We start from the raw sequence: 26,138 nt of genomic DNA, 5'->3' as shown, positions 1-26,138 counted from the left end.
TCACCAGTCTCCTCTCTCTGTCATGACTAGTTGATGACAGCCTCCATTGTGGCAGTTGTCAGCTTTCTGTTGTTGTTTCTTGTGAATACCAGGAGCCAAATGCTCACAGCTACAAAGCTGCCTTCCAGTGGTCCTCCCTGGTGTTTTTGTTTTTCTTTGTTTTGGAAAGCACATTTAAAAAGAAATCTCAAAAATAAATCTTAGTATTCTACAACCATAAAACACATGGCATTTCACTTGGTAGTTCCAGCAGAAACATATGTTGCTAACCAGAATGATAACATGGTCTCATGTTGTAAAAACTGTATAATCCTTATTCCTTTTAATGTGAATAGAGGCAGTGACTATGTTAGACTATTACTATCATAACTGTAAATGGTATATGACAGAAGAAATTCCACAGATGTAGCTCAGATCCCTAATTAGTTAACTTTGATTTAGCCAAAATGGAGGGTACCACAGGTGACTCTCATTACCTCATCAGGAAGTCCTGAACTGTGGTCAGAGAGTGGTGAAGCATGGGAGAGATTTCTGTCACTAGAGAGTATATGGCACAAGAGACACATTCCTTGTATCAGTATATTATATAATGTTCCTGAAATAATTATATATTTAATGTGTTGGCTCCGATATGTAGAACTAATAAAGCATAATGGCTTATATGCACAAAAATGCTAAAAGGAAAACCACTGATTGTATGCTAACTTTTAAAAAAATGATTAAATATAGAAACAGTGTGTGACAGTAACATAGCTTAGAATGTCACTCTTGATTTACAAGCCAGTGGGTCATGCCTGACTGAACTGGTTTGATGACTTTCCAAAACTGTTTTCATATGTGGGTGGCTTTGGGTGTAATAAAGTTTATTTAGCATGCCATGTGATTCACCGACTTTACCACTTCCAGTCTGTATTCTTTTCATTGATTATATATTTTTCTTTTCAGTGTGGCCTCACTAATGCCATATCTTATGTACGTTTCTCAAATAAACACATATTTGACTATTATTCAAATTTAATTTTAGTTTGATAGAATATTTCATGGTTATTACAGAAAATATTCCGGTTGAAAATTGAGTTTATTAACAAGTGATTAAGTTAGAGTTGTTAGTAATTAAAGTACAAGACATATGCAATATGAAGGATTGTCATGAGGTTTGTTGTATATTACTTTTCATAATTTGTATTCCTTAGCTACCATAAAAGAATAAACAATTTAATACCCTATTACTAGGAGGAAGAATTGCATGCCAGCTGTAATGTGGAATAATTGGTTAGAAGGCACAATATTTGAAATAAAATCCGACAAAATATATATCTGCAACTTAGAGTGCCATTAAGTAGAGCTAAATCTGCAGAAATTGTTCGTGGGTTTAACAGTCCCATAAATAATCTTGTTTCCATTATTTGAGTCTAACATGAATTCATGATAAATGAATTATGTATCAGATAACTGTTGTTTGTTTCATTATATTGATTTAGATAAAGATTAGCCCTTGTGGGATAATGGGAACAGGGTCACTGTGGCTGCTGGTTTGTTTTTTAACTAGTTCTAAAAGCGAAATATCTACTCTGTCTAAATCAGCATCACATTTCCTAATATTTGCATTCCTTTATTGTGATTTAGTCACTGTACATGGTGAGTGAACTAAAATTAAGGTGTCTGTACACTACTACTGGCCCTCAATTAACAAATTACATTCTAAGATAAAGTGTAAATATAGTAGAGACAGAACCAAGCTAGGAGACAGAGTATGAAGCCAAGCAGGAAGCTGTGGGCTGTAGGCTCTGCATCATTGAAGTATGTGTCTGAGGTTCATTAGCGACATAAATCTGTCATGAATACAGAAATTGAAATGTCTTTAAGTATAAAAAAGAAATTTGTATCAGTTTACATACAAGTCTTAAAAGCTTTTCTTTTGGGGATTGAAAGAGGTCAAGGACACCACAAGAAAACCTACAGAAGAAAATAACCTGTGCCCACAGGGGCTCACAGAGACTTTTAAATTACCAACCAGAGAGCATGCATGGTACAGAACCAGGCCTCCTACACATATGTAACAAATGCGCAGCTTGGTTCTCATGAGGGAACTCTAATAGCAGGAACAGGGTCTCTGTGGAAATGTATATACACATGTTCTGCAGTACTTGTGTAGAGATCATGAAATATCCTCTGGTATCAGTCTTGTCCTTCACCTTGTTTGAGACAGGATCTCTCTGTTGGTTTCTGTTCTTTGAGCCAGGAGAGCTGATTCATGGTCTTCCAGGGTTTCTCCTGTCTCTGCTTTCACCTCATAATAGGAGGACTGGGATTACAAATGTACAGTTTTATGTGGGTCCTTCAATCACTTTACCCATTAAATCATCTTGTCAGCAGCACCTCATGTTTTTCTGTATGTGACTTTGCAAATTTTTCTCCTATGACTTTGTTGGAAACGATGGTAAATCTTAAGAGCTTGCATAAACAAGATGTTTCCTTCAGAGTCCCAGCTCTACTAATGATAACCTCTTTCTTTTGTATCTGCACAGGAGTAGGGAATAGTATTAGTGCTCAGCTCATTGAGTTGTATGGTTTAATTGAGATAAATGATATAAAGCAATTAGAATAGCCATCAGAGTATAAAAAGGGTCAATAAACAGATATATATATATATATATATATATATATATATATATATATATATATCCACAGTTCATTGAACATTTACAGTGTGGCAGTTTCTGTTCTGAGTGCCTTGCATCACTCACTGCACAATCATTGGGTTCCAAAGGTAGTTAGGCCTTTAGAACTTCAGCATCCTCCCCATCCTAGTGCTAGGTCCATAAATGCGGACCACCATTTCTTTAAAATATTGAAATGCATGTTTTATTTAATGTCTGGTGTGATTTTTTTTATAGTTTATTTTGTAGGAACATTTTGTACTTATGTGGTGAAAAATCTTAGCCCTGCATCTCATAGATCATGTATGCACCCACTGATGCTCTGTGTGTCGGAATGGATCATTGCCTGATAAGTGGGAAGACAAATGTCCAGAGAGCACCTAGGCAAGGAGTCTGGATTGCATTAGCTTTTACAGGCTCTGAGTGAATTCTCTAGCAAGACTAATTTTCTTCTCCACTGCTCATATAATATAAATTACCCTTGCCATACACCCACTGACCCAACCAGTAAAAGGATATTTCTGTACATCTGGGTTTGGGTCTAGTCTGCCCTCTTCCACTGGCGTTAACTCCTACATGGGCTCCTGTTTTCTGGTGGTACTTTCTAGGCTCCCTTAAAGGCTGTTACCCGCTGCTGCTTCACACTGCAAGTACAAAATAATTGCAACTAACACAACATAAACTTATAATCTCTGGAGCCAGATCTAGGTAAATCCTCAGGTGAGTCCTTACTCTAAGCCAAACACATTGTTTGTTCTTCATTTTACCCTTATAAGAAGGAAGTAGTACTTATACTTACTCATAGGGCTTGCCTAAGACTTCAGTATGAGTATCCCTACCTTAGCTCACTAACCTGTGGGATAGTGGTTACTCTCTACACACTATATAGGTTTTCAATTTTATTTTAATGGATTGCAAGCTATGTAAATACCAAGGATAGGATTTTTTTATGACCCATATCGTCAAGTATAATACCAAGATCACACATTTAACAAATGAGTAAGCAATGTATAATCATGAGTGTATAATCATATTTAGAGAAGCTTAGTTTTTGCTCAGTCCAAGTAACTAGGACTCTGAAACAAGAATATAGAGAAACCTTATTGCTTCTATGTTGTGATTGTTAGTGCCATACCCACGAGGAGGTAAAAACAAAAAAACAACAAACAACCCAAAAACAAAATCCCTTCTTTTCTTTATTTTTATTGATTGATTGATTGGTTGGTTGGTTAGTTTTTTTTTTTATTTAATATTTCTATTACAGGCTCCTTTCCCTTCTTTCCTTCCAGTTCCTGTCTCTTACTCTTCTCCCACCATCCCCCACCCTTTCTCTTCAGAGAAAGAAGAGCTTCCCATGTATATCAACCAGCCTTGGCATATTAAGTTGCAGGAAAACTTGACATATTAAGTTGCACATCTTCTCCTATTGAGGCTTGACAAGGCAACCCAGTTGGAGAAAAAGATCCAAAGACAGGCAAGAGAGTCACAGACAGCCCTTGCTGCTCTAGTTGTTAGGGAACTCACATAAAGATCAACCTGAAATGTCTGTTAGATACGTGTGGGAGGCTTAGGCCAGTCTCATGTATGCATTTTATTTGGTGGTTCAGCCCTTGTGACTCTCTATGGGTCCAAGTTAGTTGATTCTATAGATCTTCTGTGGTGTCTTTGACTTCTCTGGTCCTTCAATCCTTCCTTCCATCTTCCAAAAAATTTCCACAGCTCTGACTAACATTTGCCTGTAAGTCTCTGCATGTGTTTCCATTAGCTACTGGGTAAAGTATATCAGAGGACAGTTATGCCAGGTATAACTGTCTGCAAGCTTAGAAGAATATCATTGATCATACCAGCAGTTGGTTTTGTGTCTTGACATGGGTCTCAAGTTCTGCCAGTTACTGGTTGGCCATTCCCTCAGTTTCTGTTCCACCTCTACTTCTGTCTTGTAGACAGGACAAATTTTGTGTTAGAAATTTTTGTAGGTATGCTAGTGCCCCCATTCCTCCATTAGAAGCCTTGCCTGCTTACAGAAGGTGGTCATTTTAGGTTCCATAATCCATGTTGCTAGGAGTCTTATCTAGGGACACCCTCATAAATTCCTGAGAATTCCTCTTGTCCTACATTTCTGGTTAGTCCGAGAGATCCCCAAACACCACCAATTTCAGTTTCCTCTCCAAGTTCCCTCTCCTTCTGTCCTCCCACAATTGTTCCCACCTGTCCCCTTCTCCCATTTCTGTCCCTTCATCTACCTCTGAATCTCCTTCAGAGTGAAATCCAAGCATTGTCCCTTGGACCTACCTTGTTATTTAGTTTCTGTAGGTCTGTGAATTGTAGCATGGTTATCCTGTAGTTTTTGGTTAATATCCTCTTATAAGTGATACATACCATGTGTGTCTTTCTGAGTGTGGGATACCTCACTCAGGATGGTGTTTTCTAGTTCCATCCATTTGTCTGCACCTTTCATGCTGTACTTGTTTTTATTGGATGAGTAGCATTCAATCGTGTAAATGTATCACATTTTCTTTGTCCATTCTTTGGTTGAAGGACGTCTAGGTTGTCTCTACTTTTGGCTATTATGAATAAAGCAGCTATGAACATAGTTAGGTAAGGGTCCTTGTGGTTTGATGAAACATCATCTTAGACTATGTCCCGGAGTGGTATAGATGGGTCTTAAGGTAGATCTATTCCAAGTTTTCTAAGAAACCAGCAAATTGATTTCCAAAGTGGTTGTACAAGTTTGCACTCCCCCTAGTAATAGTGGAGTGTTTCCCTGGTTCCAGATCCTGGAGCACATGCTGTCACTTAAGATTTTGATGACAGTCATTCTGACATATGTAAGATTCAATAGCAGGGTTGTTGGATTTGCATTTCCCTACAGGATCCCTATTTTGTTCCTATCTCAGTTCATAAAAGTGGAACTTTTCACCTCATTTTGTAAGAAACCAATGGTCCTTTTTTTTCTTCCAAAACGATGTAGCTGAAAATGAAGCAGAAATGTTTATTACTGGCAGTAACTGGTGATTTTGAATAAACTGCACTATAGGGATATACAGGGGTAGAATTGCAATAATAAGAGTATCTTTAATTAAATGTGCTCATTTATTTCTGGGGACAGGTAAGGGATAACCTCACTGTTGCCTTGGACTCTAAGCAAGGCTCCTGAAAGTTGCATTAAAAAAAAAAAAAAAAAAAAAAAAAAAAAAAAAAAAAAACCTGGAAGACGTGCATCAGTTTGTTTTGTATACCTTATTACCTTCTTAAGCATATATCATGTATAAAGCCTTTTTTGCAGCTGAAATCTGCTGAAACTCTTGCTTTTAGGTGCTACTTGCTCTCCAGAGCTACATGTAGATTACATGTGTCAGCCATATGTGTATGTATTTATACATAAGAGCAGCTATATATACACATGAATGTGTATGTGTGGAGGTAGATACCAGTTTTTTTTTCCAATCATGGTCTACCTTAGGTTTTCAAAATTGTCTCTAACTGAACCCAGATCTTGCCAATTTGCATAAACAGGCAGGGAAACCACCCCCGGGGAGGTGCTTCCTGTCTCTTACTTGCCACCACTAGGATTACAGTTGTCACATCTCTATAAAATGAATTCTGATCTCGAACTCTGGCTTTACTAACCACGCTATCTTTGCATGACTGCAGATAGGTTTTACAGCTCTACCCATATCATCCCCTTTGACTTATACCATTCCATACTCACCTAGAATGCAGGTGCGCAGAACTTTCTCATATCTGAAATCTTACTAATTCAAACATTGCAAGAAATCTTTAAAAGGCAACAATGAAATTTTAGCTACTTAACTCTGTGATGATTATTTTGTTGGGTGCCTCATGCATGGCTGGATACTTAAAGAGGGACATAACATGACACTAAGTACTAGGCCATCAGCTTCGCAAGATTCTTACTTGGAGAAATTCACTCACTTTTGCAAAGGCTCTTCCCTCTTCTTACAAGATGACAGTGAAGATCTTACCCTTCTCAAAAAGTTTAAGGATGGCCCAGTCTGCATGCTTAGCCCATGGTTGGGCAAATCATGTATCTATACAGCCTATGTGTCATTTGCAAATAGTATCACCCCTTATCTTTCTACTCCCTCATCAGGGGAAGGCAAATATTGGCTTTGTCTAGAGTGAAGTGAGTTTCTTCTCTGTGTCTATTGGATGCACTAATGTTCCTCTTTATAAAAGGTGATGCTGGAAGAAATACAGAAATCTGCGACAATGGATTAATGTGTTATATTGAATTTAAGCTGTGTAACTTGAAGCTAAGAGTTACACATAGAACTAAGCCACTTTTCCTATTTATGCTGCACTGTTCTTCTAGCAAAAAATTAAAGGATAGGAATGGATCTTATCCAAGTTACTTCTCACCTTACATAGCAATGACTTTCAGATATGTTGGATAGGGAGACTTCCTTGGACTATTCTTGTTATTGCTTCCATTGGTCACATTGTCCAAACCACAAATCTCGTTCATATTAAGCCTTTGGGACAGAGCACAGTGAAGATATTCCAAGTTGCAGTGCTCATGGCTGACCCTAAACAAGGGTCATGGGACTTTGTCTTGCTGTGAATGGATCCTTCAACTCCTTGGAGTAAGAAATTCTAGTAGAAGGTACAGAAGACTCACAGAATCCTCAGGCACACTCAGAACACTACATCATGAAGAAGTTGGTTCTACCAGATCAGTGAGAGAGCAGATGGCTTTTTAGGGAATGCTAGAGTAGTAGCCAAAACTCTCATTCTACCATACTCAGCCTTTTCAGTGCCAGACACTAGCATTTGATGTCCCCCTCAGGGATGCAACAGATAGAAATCTCTACCTTTATCAATAGAACTTGCTGTTCTGGAGCTTGTAGTAGTGATATTTGATAAACAAGTAAACAAACACACTTGTTTCCTGATGACATTAATTGAGATAAAAGTGATAGAGACTCAGGGGGTCATGAATCCTGCATCAGGAAGAGGTATACTGAATCAAATCAAGTAGTATGGATAGAAAGGGCATTTTAGTCTCAAAGCATAAATAAAGTCTCTTAGTCAGGAGAAGATCTTGGAAAACATCCTGCCAAAGGAAGCATCTAATACAAATGTTTGAGATTATGAGGTCTATATAAGAACTAGAAACTGGAAAGATCTGGGTAAGGCAATATAGGGCACTAAGGGGTCTTTTCTTGTGGCACTCAGACTGTGCACTTTACACAAGCTCTCTGCATAAAAACATTTCTCAGCCTATTAATATCATCTCTACAGAAGAGCACAGAAAATGACCAGTGACATTTGTCTATGGTGGAATCAAAGGAGCTTTACACAGTTCATTTTAGTAGACACAGAAAAATTCCCTTTTAACTTACGCATGTTTAAGTAATACTATTCCTGCAAATCACCGGAAAGCAAGATCCATGAATTCAACTACAAGTTCTAAAGTTTGGGTTAATAGATTAATTAGAATGTCACCAAACAGTTTGAAGGGGTCATTGAATATAACCTTTAACTTAGGCTAATAAGAACTTGTGCTAATGTCTGAATTTCTAATGTCTTTAAAGATGTGTGGAATAACAGGGCTTTATAACAATCTGCAATAGATGAACTAGGGTATGAATCCTGGTCCTGCCATTTACAAGGGTTATGATCTTATACCTGCTGCTTATTAAGCTCTCCGAGACTTCAAGTTTCCCTTGAAAATGCTGTCTAATTTTACCTACTTTCAGAGTGGCTAGCAGGAAGCAGTGTACATAAAGCAAGTATGCAGTAATTGCTTAATGTATGGTAACTAGAATAATCTAATAAACATCTATGGAGTAAGAAGAGGGACCCTAATAAAAATTGTAGCAGCTGGGAGCATTGTCAAGGTAAGCAATGAAGTCATGATTTATGTCTTCTCAACATTCATCTTTTATTGGAAAAAAAAAACCACATCCAAGTACCTGTAATACTTGAGGTTTGACAATGTCAAATAATTAACATAAGCAGTAAAAGTAGCAACAAACAGGCATACACCAGGAAAAGGTTACATCTAATACTGATTTTAGAATTTTCATAAACTAATCTGAGGAATATGACAAGCAGAGATGATGAAGAATTATTTTGTTTTGTGTTTTGTTTTTTGTTTTATGTATTTGGTTTGTTTATTTGTTTATTTTTCTTTCCTCCCAACAAAGGGACAAAATGGTATAAACAAAGCTCTGGGTTTAAAGAAGTACAGGATACATTTTGGAGAAGGAACAAAGCTATCATGTAAATAGTCTGGATGAAAACAGAAACATCGAAAGGCAAGTGCCAGGATGGTACCTCAGGGTAAAGACACCACCAGGAGCCTATACAGAGAAACTTGGGTTTTATTCAGTCCATCGATTAGAAGCCATGTGAAATTTTTGAGTAAGAAAACTGAATCTCAGAGCCAACCTCAGAAATATGAATATGGAAGGCTTATGCCAGGAGCTGAGCAAATAGATGCTCTTACTTTGGAAATGTTTTCAGTTAAATTTTAAAACAAACTCTTCAACTTGGTCTTGTTATCATGTCCCTATTTACAAATGTGAATATCAAGGCATGATGTAATGAAGCAATGTCCACAGGACCTAGGAGGTCTCAATCCAGGTTAATTGACTCTGAGGTATGTATGCCTAATCACCCCCAACTGAACCTTGTTGTGTCCCCTAGTCTCTTGTTCTTTTTGGTCCCCAGATTGTTAATTTGTACAGTAGGATACTTGAGTAGAATCTCTGTGCTGATTTCTAGCCTGGGTTCTGTTGTTTGTTTTCATGTGTTTTGTTTTGCTTCAGTCCAGTTCTTTATTCTGGATCCGATCTACCTATTAAGCCAGTATTTAGAGGGGGAAAACTTGTACAAGACATAGAAACTCCAAAGGATGTTTGCTTCAATTTTTTTTCTTCTCAAACTTTTTATAGCAGCGAAAAGCATGCAGGGTAAACACTGCTAAATGCATATTTGATATGTTGAAACAGAAGCCGGTGCTGAAGGAGGTAACCGCTAAAATAGCAGCAAACACTGAGAATATTTGTGAGCGTCTCAAACTTTGAATACTAGTCACTACTCAAACAGAATATTAGTTCAAAGTGAATAAGACACTTGCGCATTACAATAAAGAGACTCAATGAAAAGAACAGATCCAAAACGAACCACTCGGAGAGGGAATCTTCATTCCATTGCTTTCCGCACTCCGTAGGATAAAATACACACATTTGTTTTATCTGAAGAGTACGTTCAGAAAGGGCTGAATGCAAGCTGCCTCTGCCTGTGGGCGGTTCAGGCTTTTCTTTTTTCTGTCTGCTCAGGACTAGGTTCTCAGGTCCTGTCTGCAGCAGGAGTCCAGCTTTGCTTCCACTGTTTCCAAGGCAACTGACCAGCCCTGAGATTCCACTGGCGGGTGAGGTGTGGAGTCCTAGGGGCGCTGCTTCTGTTGTCCGCCAGGCTTGCTCCGGACCTTCTTGGAGACATCCTTCGTTTTCCGTGATCTGAGCGCTACTACTTCATGCATGGCTGTCTCCTTGTGGAAGAGTGAGAACAACGACGGTGATAATTCTGACAGGCTCGACTTTATTGGGCTGCCACTTCTGGCCTTGGATACAGCAAACAGAATGAATGCTTGCTCTCTCTCTCTCTCTCTCTCTCTCTCTCTCTCTCTCTCTCTCTCTCTCCTCTCTCTCTCTCTCTCCTCTCTCCTCTCTCTCCTTTCCCTCTCCCTCCTCTCTCACCGCTCTCCTCCTCCCTTCTCCAGCTGTAGCCTTCTTAATGTAGTTTAATGGCTTTACAAAGAAAGCCAGGGTGAGGAGCGCTTCTCAGTGGCTGTGGCTGGACCATGACCTAGCTGACCATGAACTTGGAGGGGCTTGAAATGATAGCAGTTCTGATCGTCATTGTGCTTTTTGTTAAATTATTGGAACAGTTTGGGCTGATTGAAGCAGGTTTAGAAGGTAAGGGAGTGCTTTTCAGTCACTTGTAAAAATCTTGTTTTGCAATTAAAAAAAAATCTTTAAGGGAACGTTAGAGGCACTTGAAATAAGAACAGAAAAATGTGATTCTTGGGTGGACCTGCAGAAAAGTAGGTTTCTCAGGGTAAGGGAGATTTTCAAAATAAACTTTTGGCAAGTTGAAGTGATGTTTTTGCAGCAGTATGCTGTAACATCGTGAGAAGCACTTTGAATCTGGAATCAAAACTGAGAAAATAAAGGGTTGATAATGTGTCAGCTTACAGTCAGAGCTTTTAGTCCCTGTTATTTCTATTAGAGTTGTGTGTATATTATCCTCTTTCAGTTATAACAGGAAATGGTATTTGTGTATGTTGTGGGGTACACTTGTGCCAAGAAAGAACTGGATATGCATGTACGAATTCTTATGGCTTAAGATTGGACACTGAGGAGCAAGCTTTCTCGTGAGGTTTTCTGCAGGGGTGTTGATGTTATCTATTTTACAATCTCACTGAGACTCTAGGGAGAAGTGAATCCCCAACTCATGTGACAGATTGTAACATGGATTCTAAACATGCAGTGGCTTTGCAAGTGTTGATATTTATGCTCACTGGAGACTGATCCTCCATTCTTAACCATTGTCTCTCCCTTTAAAAGCAAGGTGTGTTCTTTGCAGGGACTGAGTGTGTCTCCAGGAATCTGCATAAATTTCAAGTACTATTTTCTTATCACTCAGGACATATTTGAGATGTGTTTGTGTTCAGCCAGTCATTGATTCTCAAAAGTTGGCAGTGCAGTTTTGAAAACCATCTCACGCTGGTGCTGTGTAGTGATGATGGGCTGTTCTCACTGGAAGTTCTAAAGTTGAGTGAACATAAAGAATGTTAGCAAAGGCTTCGGATCTTCAGATAATCTAATTCTCCCAGGAAGGCTGCCACAATGTGACATAAATATGATTACCTTTACAAATAGCAAAGATCAAATTAAAATAAGTGTGTCACTCTGATGTAGGTTACCAGAAACCTACATTTATAACTCATTGGAAGAAGGAGGAGGGGTGGAAAGCAAGGTTTATTAAAGTAATTTTAATGGAACTTTGTGGAATACATATTATGACCCTTTCTGAAGAAAATGTTTGGTAGTTTTAAAGTGAGAAAAAAAATTCTAAATTTTGGAAATGGTCGGTGCTTTTTAAATTGACTATATTTTGTGTATTTTTATGAAATGGGTTACTTGGTTTGACTTCTGTGTGCATTACTATAATTTTACCTGATGGTTATGGCTGGGACATCCCATTTATTGTGCTGGATTTTATGGTTTTTCTTGTCTTTGAGACTGTAAGCTTTATGGACATTATCAGAATTATTAGCTCTTTGGGGAGACTAGTTACATCTTATTTTATGCTAGAAGCATGGTCCTTTTTTACACTCTATGTTCAAGGTATTGATTCTTGGTTTTGTGATGATGGCTACTGTAGTGTTAGATTTGTTTGTTTCATAAGCATATTTGTTCACCTCTCAAATAACTTGTTTTTGTTTCTTCTAAGGACTGCTAACCTCTATGAAATGTTCAGTCTTCTTTTTCCATTATTACTTGTATGCAAATCTGTCCTGATCTGCATGGGCAGTTTCTTTCATGAATTTTATACTGTATTGATAGTAATATTGTTAACAATCTAATAACACTGCAGAGAGAATTAAATGTCTTATAAACATCAGTTCAAATTGTCATCTGATTTCTAGTATTTTTAAAAAATCCTTTTAAAGTATAAAATGTTAGTAACCATATTAAAGTGGAGTTATACATATTACTACATAAACAATATGGGATGTGTAAATAAATAGTGTCTTTTCTTGTGAAATATGTATCAGATATAATGAATTTAAAAGTCATTAAACTTTTTAAAGAGTTTCCAAATGAATTCCTGGAGATATGATAGAAATAAGTTGACGTTATAACTCATGTAATTTGCATACCAATTCTAACATTACAGAGTTTAACTAATCAGAAGAATAAACAGTATTTAACATTAAAATTTTGCCCATGTCCTGAATACTTCCTAATACAAACAAGGAAGCACTGATATTCATTTCATTCAGATCTATTTCCCCACAGGAGTTCCTTTCCCAGCATCTCACATGTCCTAGTTGGAGGATACTGACTTGTTTTGTCATTCTTACTTCTATTTGTAGACATGTCCTATAAAAGAACTTGAGATTAAGTATGGGAAATTAAACTTGGTTAAAAATTAAGGATGACTTGTTTAGTGGTTTACATAAATGTTTAAAACTTTTCATTTCACTACAGAACTGTTCAACAATGTGAGTATCACTCAATATATAGCTTGAATTAATATTATCATTATTAATGATATATTGTGTTGTATTCTGAAGGTCAGAGAGAAAACAATATTTATATAACATATTTTTCTTGTCTTTAATCTGTATTAAAATGTACTTTAGAATAAATTATTAATATTAAAGTTTAAAGAATTTGTAGTTCCTTCTTTCTGAGTTCTTTTAAGTTTCCATTTCTATTGAGAAATGAACATTGGATGGTCAACGTTCTTCTGTCTCAGTATATTTGTGTGTATATATATAATATATATATATATATATATATATATATATCATATGGATAAACAAATATACTACTCATAGGCCCATCAAATATTTACAAACAGTTTGACATCTGGAAGGTAAAGTTCTTTCACTTGAAAAAAAATAAATAGTAATACATTATGTCTCCTCTGTCATACTCTGGGTCGTACCTCATAAGTCAAGTCAACCTTTCTCAGTTTAAGATGAGAAAGCTGGTCTTGATAATCTCCATGGAACTTTCTATTTCATAAATTGTATAGGTCTACCAGGTAACTACAGATCAATAATTTCTGTAACATATATCATTTTGCATGACAGGGTATCAGTGGCCTACCTTGTTAACAGTAAACAATGCAGTTGTTAGACTAACCTTCCTTTCATCCAGTAGACTAATTCATCATACCCCAGGGAATTGTTCCTTAAAACAGAAATGTCAATTCCCAAATCTCTAGATTTTGATATTTCAAGCTACTATTTCAGCCTATTCTGATTACCTAGTTTCTCAAAATTTATGGAGTTTCAGTAACAAATATGCATATGATATTATACTTATTTTTTAATTTAGTTAAAATTCAATAAGATTTTTTTCTAATTAAATAGTGGTAGCTAAAGATGGCAGCTAAGGAGTTTAGAGTACTGACTGCTCTTGCAGAGCACTTGGAGTCAATTCCTAGCACCCATATGCTGTCTCACAATCATGTGTAATTCCACTGCCAGGATATTTGACAACCTCTTCGGGCCTCCTTGAGTACCAGACATACACATGACACACAGACACACATTTAAACAAAACACTGTGGTGAATGGCGTGGGGAGACAATATTCCCACCTGAAAGTGTTAGTTGAAATTCATGAGGAAAAAAATTATAAAACAATCTCCTGGCATCCTCCTTCCAAAAATATAATGAGAAGTATAATATAATGTATTTGCACGTATTGTCTTAGAGAAGTCTTTCTATACTGGGACATTTAAAAAATTAAACTCTATGTATACTTCAACATACCATCTTTTAATGCCATATGGGAATGGAATTAAAGAATGTTTTCACCATTTAACCTTTTTAGTGATCAATTATAGTAAATATTTTCTGTATTACTAAAACATTAATACCCAAAGCAGACTAATAGGTAAAAATAATCAGTACAATCAGAGGCTACACATAGAGAAACTAGAGCTATTTTGTTTTGAACATAGTCACAACTTCACATCTTGTTCATCCTGAGATTTTTGACTATTAATTGACCTCTATAATCCTATACTTATCTATTCTATAAAATCATCATAAATACCTTACTTGACTGAGAATTATATGGAGACTGGACTAATGTTAAACAAAATTGTTATAATAGTATAGTATAAATTGTATAATAGATTTTATTTCATCTTTGTTTTCTGAAATAGGCATTGTCATCTTAGATATGAAGTTACTTAGTAGTTTAGAGTTAATGAGACCCTAACTCATAAAACTGAAATTTAAACTTAGAACATCAAATTCCTCATTCTGTTTCATAATCCTAATATACCACATATTACATTAGAATGACAATAGCCAATAATCTTGAGGCAGGAAGACAATGTTAAATCAGGTATACAGAGTAGCCAAACTCTATAAACCTTTGTTGGCTATAATGCACTAAACATGCCATAAAAAAGAGTCTAAAGTTTGTCTTATCAACTACATGAGATTTCTATAGGTTACTGGATGAAATGGAGGTAGAAGTAGTATAAATGTACACTTGAAAACTAAGACCAGAATCTCTTTTTGTTTGGGAATGATGGGAAGATTGCTGAAAATAAGACAATTGTCATTCTTGGGGGAAAAAAGAAATTAAATTTGCTGTTATCCAGTGTGGAGACTTTCTAATAACAGGATTAGAGTCATGTTGAGTAGGTTGATTGGAAGAATGGCAGGTGTACCAATGGTATGGTACATACAACCGTGTGGTAGTAGCATTCTGAAATAATGCACCAAAAATCATTAGGAGCTGAACATAGCCTCACTTGAGTTTTAAGCTTTGATTTGGACAGTTATCCACACAACCTATTTATTCTTGTTTTATATTAGAAAATATAAAACAAAAAGGAACATAGGTAGTTCTAGCTACCAGGGAGAGAATAGAGTCTGGGATGAATACAAGCTTCAGTTAAGGACTTGCAAATAGAATGAAAGAAGGCTACCTATGTCATCCCCAGTGCATCCTGTCAAATATGCAAGAATTCAGATGTTGGTATTTTTCAGAAGTGTAGCTGACAGTTTAGGTAAAATATAAGAGCTTGCTTAAATTCATGAAGTAATGACAAAGAAATATAGATTAGTGTCAGTGTTATAATAGATGTGGGCACTGATCCAAATGGCATTCATTGTGACTACAGAGGGTAAGGACTTCAAATGGGATTTTAAAAAACATAAATAAGTTATATGTAATATGACCATTCTTTACAAAATTTCCTATAAAATTTAAAAATAATTTTAATTTTCACATCTACATTTATATAGATGCATTGGGGATTGACATATCTATGATAATGAACTGAAAATATGAGGAAGAAGAGAAGATAAGGGATGGTGTGTTAGAAATTATTTAATTAATGTTTTGACTTATCAAGACTGTACAAAATGGAATCAGAAATTACCTGAATCAAGTCAATCATTCCACACATTAAAAAACTGAGTCCTACAGAGCTGAAAATCCCTCTTTCCTTCAGAACTATTTTTAAAAATAAAAGCAGAATGAATTACAGTCAGAAGATAAACTTTAAGCATGACCTCAGTTCTATAAAATTCTTATCTTAATTGCAGCTTTCTATCTAGTAAACTGATCATTCTGAAGCTTGGCATTCTAGAGATCTGATGACAGTGGTGTTGCCTGCCAGCGTAGGTGACAGTGGTGTTGCCTGCCAGTATATCATCCACATTAGATACAGGTGCAGTATAGAGAGCTTTGGACTCAATTTGTCAAACATACCTGAAGTGTTTCACATCATTAAGACTTTACCATTTAAGTTTTATAGTAGATATTAGTTACTGCATGATAGCCTGCACAGTTAGTGGCTCAGGGAGTGAACTTCTACAGTGTCAAGGTTAAATTCCAAATGCATATATGTTTATGTAGTCATTCTAGATGTTCATTGTCCTAATTATTAAAATCAGAGAGTTGGCCATTTCCTTTCTCAGTACTTGCTCTATTGCCATAATCTCACAGGGATCCACCCTAACATCCTATCTAAAACTCAAAGGTGTCGTGATACATGTCTACACTCTTAGTACTAAGGAGGAAGAATCAGAAAGATTAGAAATGTAAGGCCACTCTGTGCTACACTGTGCATTCCAAACCAGTTTGAGTTGCTTGCACAGCGACACCTATCTAATCAAAACAGTAGTTTGAAATATAACTTAGTGGTAGTGCACTTGCCTAGCATGAGTGAATACCTACTTCTCATCCTCAGAATAATAATAATAAAAAAGTCACCGCTTTTGGATCATTTGCTTTAAAAAAATTTGAATACTTCTGAACACTTATCATAAGATAAACCTCATTCCTAATATATCAATTGTAAGTTTCAGCTCTTATATCAATACCATAGAATTTAAATGCACAAAGTACAGCCAAATCCAAGGAAATAAGATCATCACCAATGAAGTCTCAATTCTAACACATGTAGATGCTCTATGTTCATGAGAAGGAACCACTATTGCCTCAGTTTCATTTTGTCTTCAGTTGAAATTGTCACTCTACTTTTGTTTATTCTTATGTGGTTTGGGATGAGTTGCTGTTTATATGTGCGTAGACATCTACCTACATTAGAATAAATTATTTGTATGTGTTTCCATTATAGCTAGACACCTTAGCTTTCATTCTAAACATTAGAAGCCAGCACTCAATATCTGAAACCAAAAGCTATACTCTGCTTGCTAAGGAAGTGAGAGCTATGCTTGTGTTTTTTAATGCTTTGAGACAAGGTTAAAGTTGTCTGAAGAATGGTTGCTATTGGGAAGCTGGCAATGGTCAACTGCATTGAGTTTAATAAGTTTTTTGTACTTTTTTTTGTGTGTGTGTGTTCATTGATGCTTTGGCTGAATTATTGAGGGTGTCAGACGCTCTGAAACTGGAGTGACAGCTCAGACAGGTGTGAGCTGCCATTTGGTTCAGGAATCAAATGTAGGTCCTCTGGAAGTCTGATAAGTGTTCCCAACTATTGGACCATCTCTTCAGCTCTTAAGTTTAAAATAAGTTTTGATGGCTGCTTCTCTCATAAAGGACAAAATTCCCTAAATTTCTTTAAACTTTTGTATGAGATCCTTTCATGATAAATGTATAAGGTCATTTGTTGGGAAAACTTAAAATACCAGTCCCAAAGATTAGACAACATAGAAACAAGCTGTAAGCAAGGTAGATGAGACTTCTTTTCTTTTAATGTCATCTACTAAATGTCAAGATACTAATTATAAAACGTATGCAGGAGACAAAATAGTTAATTTATTTACTCATTTGCTAAATATACGTCTGTATAATGGTTCATATGCTATCCTCAACACATTAACTTACAGTAACAAACATATTTCTAGTTCTTGTGAATATACTATTGAAGAAACAAGACAAAAAGATAAATTAATATATGTGTGTGAACTAATATTTAATAAATAAAAATGAAGATAATTATAGCAAGACAAAAATATGGTTCTGTGACAGAGTAATTAGAGAAAGGCATTACATTGCACTAGTTTGTATGAAAATACATGAAAAAAATAAATATGTATGATGCAGAAGGAAATATCTGACAAGCATTTCTTCCAAGTAGCAGGCCTGCCCAGTTTATGAGCTGTAAACTAGTCAGGGCTTTCTGTGTTAAAAGTTGAGAGTCTAGTTTAGTTGAAGCATTGTAGATTTGCCAGGGTATAGGTAGAAGCAATGGCAGCATAGTTAAGGTTATATCATGCTATACTATCACAAGCCACAGGATCTTATTTTTGATCCTGGGAAGTCCCTGAAGTAGTGAGTTTCATATAGTCTCTAGACAGTTATTGCAGCTTCTGTTTATCCCTTGGCATCACTTCTTCTCTATAAAAGTTGCCAGTTGGAGTCTTTATATGAAATCTTCTCTATGATACCTACTCCCAGACACTTGTCAGGATGTAGATGCATTGCCTCTTGTAAAACTTCCTTTATCTTGAATAAGTGTCTAATTTGTTTTGAGCTTTAGGATGTGGTCATATTCCAAACCATTTTTGTTAAGCAAAGTCTGCACATCCGCCTACCACAGCCTGTGAGTGGATCCTGTCTTGTTATTTAACAGGCAGTTTCAACACAATGGTATAACAACCAATTCTTAATTGCATCATTAGGAACAACATCAAGTGTTATAATATGACCTGTTTAGAGAAGAGATTTTTTAAAAGCCAAATCACCTTTTTCATGTGTTTGCAACGCAGAAGAATCAGGACAGTGCTGGTGAAAATATGTCTCACAAAAGGAAAACCATATTATATTGCCTCACTCTAAGTAGCTTCTCCTCCCTCACATATGAAAATCAGTGATTAAATATCTAAATTGAGCATACTCCAAATTGAGAGGAGAATAATACATTTACTTCTCCAGCTATTTATATTAAAATATAAATTTTAGGAACTAAGATTTATGCAATTATTACCTAACCCCCTCATTTTCTGCATAAATTGAGACCTAGGAAGGTTAATTGACTTCTTAGAAATCACAACACTGTTTAGAAGCATAGATACTATAATAATTACACTATCTATAATATAACAATAATTATATTCTAGGTGAGGAGCTAAACATTTAATACATTTTAGAATCTAATTTTTGCAAAGCCCTGAAAGAATAATCTTATTAGCCATAATTATAGAAATGCTGATTCTTTATTTACTTAAAAATATATTGTTTAGATTTTTTCATACTATTGCTTTTTTCTTCTTATCTTATTCTCAAGGCAATAGGTAAAGGAATTTTTTTATTCCCTAGTATCAAGTAACTTGAAGAAAACAGTAGCTGGCCAGAATGTTGTGTCACAGAATAATGGAAATAACGTATCCTGGTTCACTTAAGCAGTAAATCAAGATTCTTTTCTCATTGTTGTAGATTGTTAATGATTAAGAAGAAACAGTAGAATGGCAATTTCCAAGTTCTCATTCTGAAGGAGAGTATCTGATGTTACATTATGGGTCTCAAATTAAGGACATTTCAGGGCCAAGACAAGAGTAGGCATTGGATGCTAATATCATCAATGGCCATTTGCGATGCACTTTGTTGAACAAATTCCATGCACTGTCTGAGACACTACATGCCCAATTCATTTTGACAATAATATTTATTAGCCGTTATGATTGAAATTTTAACCAAAGAGAATGCATATGAATGTATGGCCATAAAGTTTTAAACATTGAATACCACATTCTGAAATGGTCAATCAGATATTGAATCCAGGCTGTCTACCTAAAGAACAAACTTATTTTAGCCAAGTTTAACTAGCTAAGAAGGTAGAAATACACAGAGCAGAGATCAATATACCTGGAAGCAATTTAAGTCTAAAGAGTAAAGCCTTTTTAGTACCTTGAGACTCTTCTCATGTCACATTAAAAACCAAGTATTAAAGCCCATGACAAGAACATTTTATACGTATGATTTAGTTTACTTTTGTAAACTCCACTTCCTCAAATTACATATTCTTTAAATCCCAAAAAAAATTAATCAAAGTATACCAAAGATATGTTCCTATTGTAATTTTGGAAGATCTGGCAATGATTAAATTCCATGTTTAAGACACAGAAAACAAGAGCCAGTCTTGCTAGCTATGACCTTCCTATTAAGAGTCCACGTGCTTCTCTTCAACTTCATGGCCAGTCTTCCTAAAGACTAACAGAATGTGCACATGCTGATTTTCTTACTTACATGCATTGCTTACTTCAGTAGTGTTCTTGCCTATTGGAATAGCCCACTCATTCTTTAGACTTGTCTCTGTCTCAAGGACTTTCTGAATCATGGCTGAGAGGAGCAGTCAGGGACTTCCCCACCAGGTAGGCATGTGTTCCTCTTTACTTACAATATGATTTTCAGCAACTAGCTCGACCCCACATTTGAGCATCAGTTCATCATGCTTTAGTGTATAGTTCTTGTGAAGATTAATAGGATGGGCAGACAATGATCAGACCTCCTTGTTAATATGTGCTCTAAGAAGTGACCATTAACTCTTAAATTACAGCATAAGAAGCTGTTGAGGAAATGAGGTTGGCATCATTTATGTTGGACATGTTTATTAAATGTGTGCTACTTAGATGAACTCTAGAAATATCTATCCTACTACTGTTTGTTCTCTTCATTTTGAACAGGGGAAAGCTTTCACTTCTAAAATTCCCACTTTTCATTCATGAATTATATTTAGTGACCTTCCACTTGTTATTCTGTTATTGTGGGTTCATGAAGAAATACTGCTGATATCCCAGATACAGTGGAGGAGTTGGCTTTAGTTACAGGGAGAACTTTTTATGTGTCACATTCTACAATCAGTCAAAAAGCAGAATATTAGTGTTGGCAATAGTACCCTCATAAAAAGTTAATCTGATTGATTGTTTCTCTTCTGCCTTATTTGGAAGCAGAAAGAGGAGGAAATATTTAGGAGATGGAGAATGAGGATGTTTTAGGGAGCAAGACTCCAGCCTGGGCAAAGTTAATTTACTCAGTAAATGTGAGATGGTTGCCAAGGAATGCTGAATGCTCATTGAGATTTGTAGTTATTCTTTGAAAAGAAGCCTCTTCTGACTAACATAAAGTATGTTCATTCCTGGGTCCATTACAGAAATATTGCTTTTACCAGTCATGTTCAAAGACAAAGACAGCCACATTAGAGAATGGAAAGCCACTGAAGAAATTGGAGCCATCTCCTCAGTACACAAACATTCCTCAGTTACCAAGATGAAAAAAAAAGTAGGCACTGTGTATCAAATCATAGAGGCACTGCAATGAAAAATTAAATTGAACTAGACAAGAAAAGTATAATCTCTTCAAATAAGGAAATGAAAACCACTGAAAAATCTGCTTTATCTATGGTGTACCCACAATGGTATACTATAAGCCAACGTATCTAGTAGGGTTCTCAGCAAGGGGATTCAACAAATCTTGACAAATACTGACAGATATGTCATGATGAAAATGCTCAACTCAGTAGTCTCAGATTGCATTTGAGGTAACTGCTCAATATGTCAGAAGAACATATGTTCTCCTGATAGGTTTTATATTAGTTTCTTTTTACACCTAATTTGACAAAAGAAATTTAAAGAAGACAGGATCTATTCTGGTTCACTGTTGGAGGGTACAGCCCATCAGAGCAGAGAAGTCAGGATTACAGTGTCCTAAAGCCACTGATCATATCCACACCACAAAGCAAGCAATGAAATTATGTGGCAAGCTTAAGTTCCCACCATTACCCCTCTTTTGTTTTCCCACACTGTGGTCCAGGATCCCAACCAAAGGACTAGTGTCACCTTATGAAGCATGTCTTCTCATCTCAGTGAACCAAACCAATAATCCCACACACATGTGCCAGGGTCCCCATGCATCAGAAGATTCTACATGTCATCAAGTTGACAAGTAAACTTCACAATCATGATTGTCTATATACTATGCCTTCACAAGTGGAATAGAATTCAAGGTATAGTAACTCCACCTATAATCTTACCATTCAACAGTTCAAAGTAGGAAAGTTACAAGTTTGTTGACAGCCTAGGCTATATGCTAAGAATGTTTCGAACAAACCCCCAACATACACACAAAAAAGGCTTTTTTCCATGAGACTATTTTAATGTTGATGTGTTTGTACTTATCTTCTGTCTTTCGTTTTTAGCCGCTAATCCCTTTAGAAAAATTTGTCATCTATTAATCACAGATTCTGTATCCCACAACCAAACCACATGTTCAGTGGTTGCTAAACTTAGTGTGCTGGAAAATTTTTGCATGTGCTTGAACACTTTCATACTTTTATATACAAGCTCATATGAACAAATGCTAGCTAGACTCAGGGGTGAAAATGCTAATGTTTTGCATATATTTATATTCTCTAATAACCTAAGCCATGAAACATCAGTTAGTAAACATTGGTCCGTTGTGAAGACAGAATATTTTGTGGCACGACCTTTGGAGGTTCCTTGGGATGGGTCTTTATATTTAACCATGTGTGAAAGTATAGAGGAAGAAAGGGGGTGTCATAAAAGTAGAACATTACATAAAGAATAAAAATTGTCTATGGTCAAAACAGTACATGTTGTACCATTGGATAGAAATGTCTTGGCTATGATTTACATCCTAACCAACTATGTGATTACAGAAAAGTTACATTGATATTCTATTTCTTCTTTTATAAAATACAGCTCTTGTGTTGTTTTCATCGAAGAATCACTATTTAATTGGTGTACCAGAATTAGAATTAGAATGGTTATCTTTGCCCCCTCACTGGTTCTTGCTCACTGGGTTATATATTTTTTTTCTGACTTAGGAAAGGCTATGTCATAATTCACATGGTTTCCAGGCTACCTCACCCTGAAATTTGCTTTTTTTTTTTAAGTTTAGTTTCTGCCTTGCCTGGTCTATATCATATTACTAGATAAGACTCAATTTGTAATTCAGTTTAGGCAAGAATTTAGATCAACTTTCTTCCTTCCATGATTCTCATGAACCTAGCAAATTAAAATTTTTTAATGTAAATTTGTAGTTAAGAAATAAGTTTTGAAATGGTATACACAATAAAGTTCTCAGTAAAAAATCTGTACATATGATGGAGAAGAGGAACTCTGACATTTTGCTTCTTCTTTGAACATGCACACTTTCCAATGCATCCATATAACGATTACCAGTTGCTTCTAATATCTATATAAAATATTCAGGTTTTTTCCTAAAAAGAGAAAAGTACTTTGGAACATAGGAATACCAATTAAAGATATTTTTGGTTTACAAAAATTATTTAAAATTGAAGAGTTGTAAATTTGTGTTTACCTTAAAACCAAGAGAATTGAGAAGAATATCTTGGAGCTAACACTAGATTCTTATGGAATAAAGACGTCATTCTAACTTTAAGAGAAAATTTTCAGCATAGATGAAAAAGAGTTGTGTTTGTGCATACTGGGAAGTCAAGTGGGTTGTAAAAGTTGTTTGGCTGTTCAGACCCACTTACCTAAACGAGATGCTTATTTGCTACAGCTTCTTAGAAGCAGCACTCTTAGGAACACATGATATTCACACCGTGATGTGTTTTTCCTCATGAGCTCCAAAAGGGAAGACTGGTCTGAGCATAGGTTTGTGAGGAAGGATGAAAAGGATCAGGGGTTGCTTCTTCTGGAAATCCTCATGTTCCCTCACATTTGAGCATCAGTAATTTTCTTTCCCTAGCAGCAGCCTGCTTGCAGCTGCCCGCAAGCCATTCATGCGAAACTCAGGTAGGAATTATTTAATATGGGAAATAGATTAAAGTAGGAAGGACTGATAAAACGAGGCTTCCCAGGAGTGCAGAGATTCCACTAAATGTACTGCAGAAATGGAATTCTCAATACTTTCCATACATTTTTTTTCTTTCCTTCCAATTTACTTTATAAAAATGTAGCTATAGAGATCATCCAGGTATCTCTTTTCTTTTTATTACTGGATTTTTTGACTAATAATAGCATAGAAGTTTAGGCTGCCATAGATTCCAATTAAGAAAATTGAGGTAGGAGAAAAATTTACTACTTTAGGCTTTATGCCATTTTGAAATTCAACCTAAATAAGATACTGTCCATAATTTCAAAGAACTTAGGCCCCAAGTAATTTCCCTCAACTATCATTCATGAAGAAACTTGGTCTCATGATCCATCTTGCATTTTCATCTGGACTCAATCAACTGGTATTTGATGTAAGCAAATGTGTATAAGAATTTCTCATAGAATTATGGTAAAGTATAAGGAGGAACGTCTTCTACATCACATGTAGTCACAAGCAAGAAGTAACCCAGAGGACATGCTTGCTCTGCATTGACCAGAGTTGTACTGCTAGTAACTCACATTGTATAGTATTTTTCTTCTAATTTTTTTTTGATAAACTACAGGTAGAATCTTTTAGACTTTCCAATAATAAAGGCATGAAAGGAGCAGAAGGTGGGTGTGTCACAGAAGGAAAAGAATATACTAAGGGTTCTTGTAACCAGTATATATTGCTTTTTCAGATGTGTGAAATGTGCTGACCTGAATGTGTATCATTGTGCCTCCATTAGCAGTTATGATTATCATCTGGAAAATAAATGCAAACTCGAGGCACTCCAACATTTGTGAAATAAAAACTGAAGTCATTAGAACATCAGCGTGTATCTCCTCTAGTTTGTACAGTATTTCTGGAATAAAGACCATTTCTAAAATGTCTTCAGGGTTTTTCAAAGGCTAGACATATTTGATAGGGCAAGGTCACTCTGCAAAAGATCTGTAGATACCTCGTACAGGATCTGTAAACACCCAGTAAAGGACTGTGGACACCCTGAGGTATAGGCCCTCCTGAGAAACTCCAAACACACTAGAACACTAAAAGACATTAACAAAGCTTGAAAACAAAGCAGCCTGCTTTTGTTTAATCTAAACAATGCTTGCCTCCTATTAACCTCATACAGAATACCTTTGAAAGATGGATTAATGTATTTGCTACGCAGAATAGTGAAAAGATCGTGAACATCTGAAGTGTTGGATTACATCCTAGACCCTGTCCTGTGATTAATTCACATTATTATTATTTTCTTTTTATATTGACCTGTTTTAATTATGCCTCAGTTCTCTTATTCACAAAAAGAGGTTAACATTTTAGCCCCCCAAAGCATATAATAAAATTAAATGATAGAATAAATCCATAACCCTGATGCTTCCCTCCCTTTCTCTGATGAATGGGAAGACATTTGCAAAGGTTTCCAAAGACACCAAATCTGGAAGGGTTTATCTGGAAAACGTGTCATTGAGGAGAAATGCTTCTGACTGAGGTTTAAAATAAGATGTAAACTGTCCCATTTATTGAAGCATTCACTTGTCAGTGAAAGTACTTCCAAGAAGTGCTCTGCTTCATAGGAAACTTTATCCTAAATAATAAGCCTGAGCTCCCCATTTTGTCACTTTTAGAGTCGAGAGGGCTCTTTTATATACTACTTTAATTTTTAGCTGTTCCACCCATCATTATGTCATAGCAAACAGGTGTAACATCCTTCTCACAGGCCAGTATCTAATACATTTTACTCTCTACATTAGGCACACTTTTCATAGGATCCAATCACACATTTCATTTGCTCCATATCCTCTGATCACTGGGATTCTGCTTCCAGTGCTGAGGTCTGTGAAACTGGCCTTCAAAATATGCAAAGTAAAAGAGATAAGGGGAAATGGAGTCATGCAAGATAAGTAGAAGATATTATGGGGCATCCTCTTTATATCTGCATTTAAATGGAAAAGAAACGGAATGAGGCAAGTGAAAATGGAAATATAGGTCCCAAGTCCAGCAGTGAAGAATTTTCAGTGAGGATCATTGCCATGCCTTATGAAGCATCTTCTTACCATTGCAGTGTATCCTTCTAAGCCAAGGTAGTCATTATCTCGTGCAGAGCTGAGCTATAGGCGCTTATTCTGTTGCTTTCTAACATTTTAGCTCCTATAGTTTCTAGACTTGTTTTTCCATGACAGACAGTTGCTCATTAACTGCTTCCTAACATCAAAGTGTATTTTCCTTTATGATTTTATGTCTGATAAAAAGAAACTAGGTATATGCAGTAATTTCCCAGAAACCCAAACTGCCTCATTTAGACAGTGCAGCGATTTGGACACTGAATTGAGATTCTGAGCAACTATTTATTCATAGAGCATGCAAATGTGTTAGTCTAAATAAGACTTGGAATGGGGATCATTTAAACTACTGGCAGAAGTCAACTG

At 36.0% G+C, this 26,138-nt stretch overlaps 1 protein-coding gene across 4 annotated transcripts in view; it reads left to right on the top strand.

Annotated features, from left to right (window-relative positions):
* Kcnip4 (potassium voltage-gated channel interacting protein 4) overlaps window positions 1-26,138 on the top strand; it is a 1,049,546-nt gene that overhangs the window by 583,011 nt on the left and 440,397 nt on the right. Inside the window, exon 1 of one of the 4 annotated variants that reach the window (XM_034508321.2) lies at window positions 10,360-10,609. The exons of the other annotated variants lie outside the window; for them this stretch is intronic. Coding sequence (XP_034364212.1) covers window positions 10,510-10,609 — 100 coding nt within the window. The 5' untranslated portion in view covers window positions 10,360-10,509. Of the gene's footprint in view, window positions 1-10,359; window positions 10,610-26,138 lie in introns of those variants that run through there. 4 annotated transcript variants of the gene reach the window in all.

Source organism: Arvicanthis niloticus, chromosome 7, assembly GCF_011762505.2.
Source record: "Arvicanthis niloticus isolate mArvNil1 chromosome 7, mArvNil1.pat.X, whole genome shotgun sequence".
NCBI classification, from domain to species: Eukaryota; Metazoa; Chordata; class Mammalia; order Rodentia; family Muridae; genus Arvicanthis; species Arvicanthis niloticus.
This window is presented reverse-complemented; position numbering and strand designations above follow the sequence as displayed.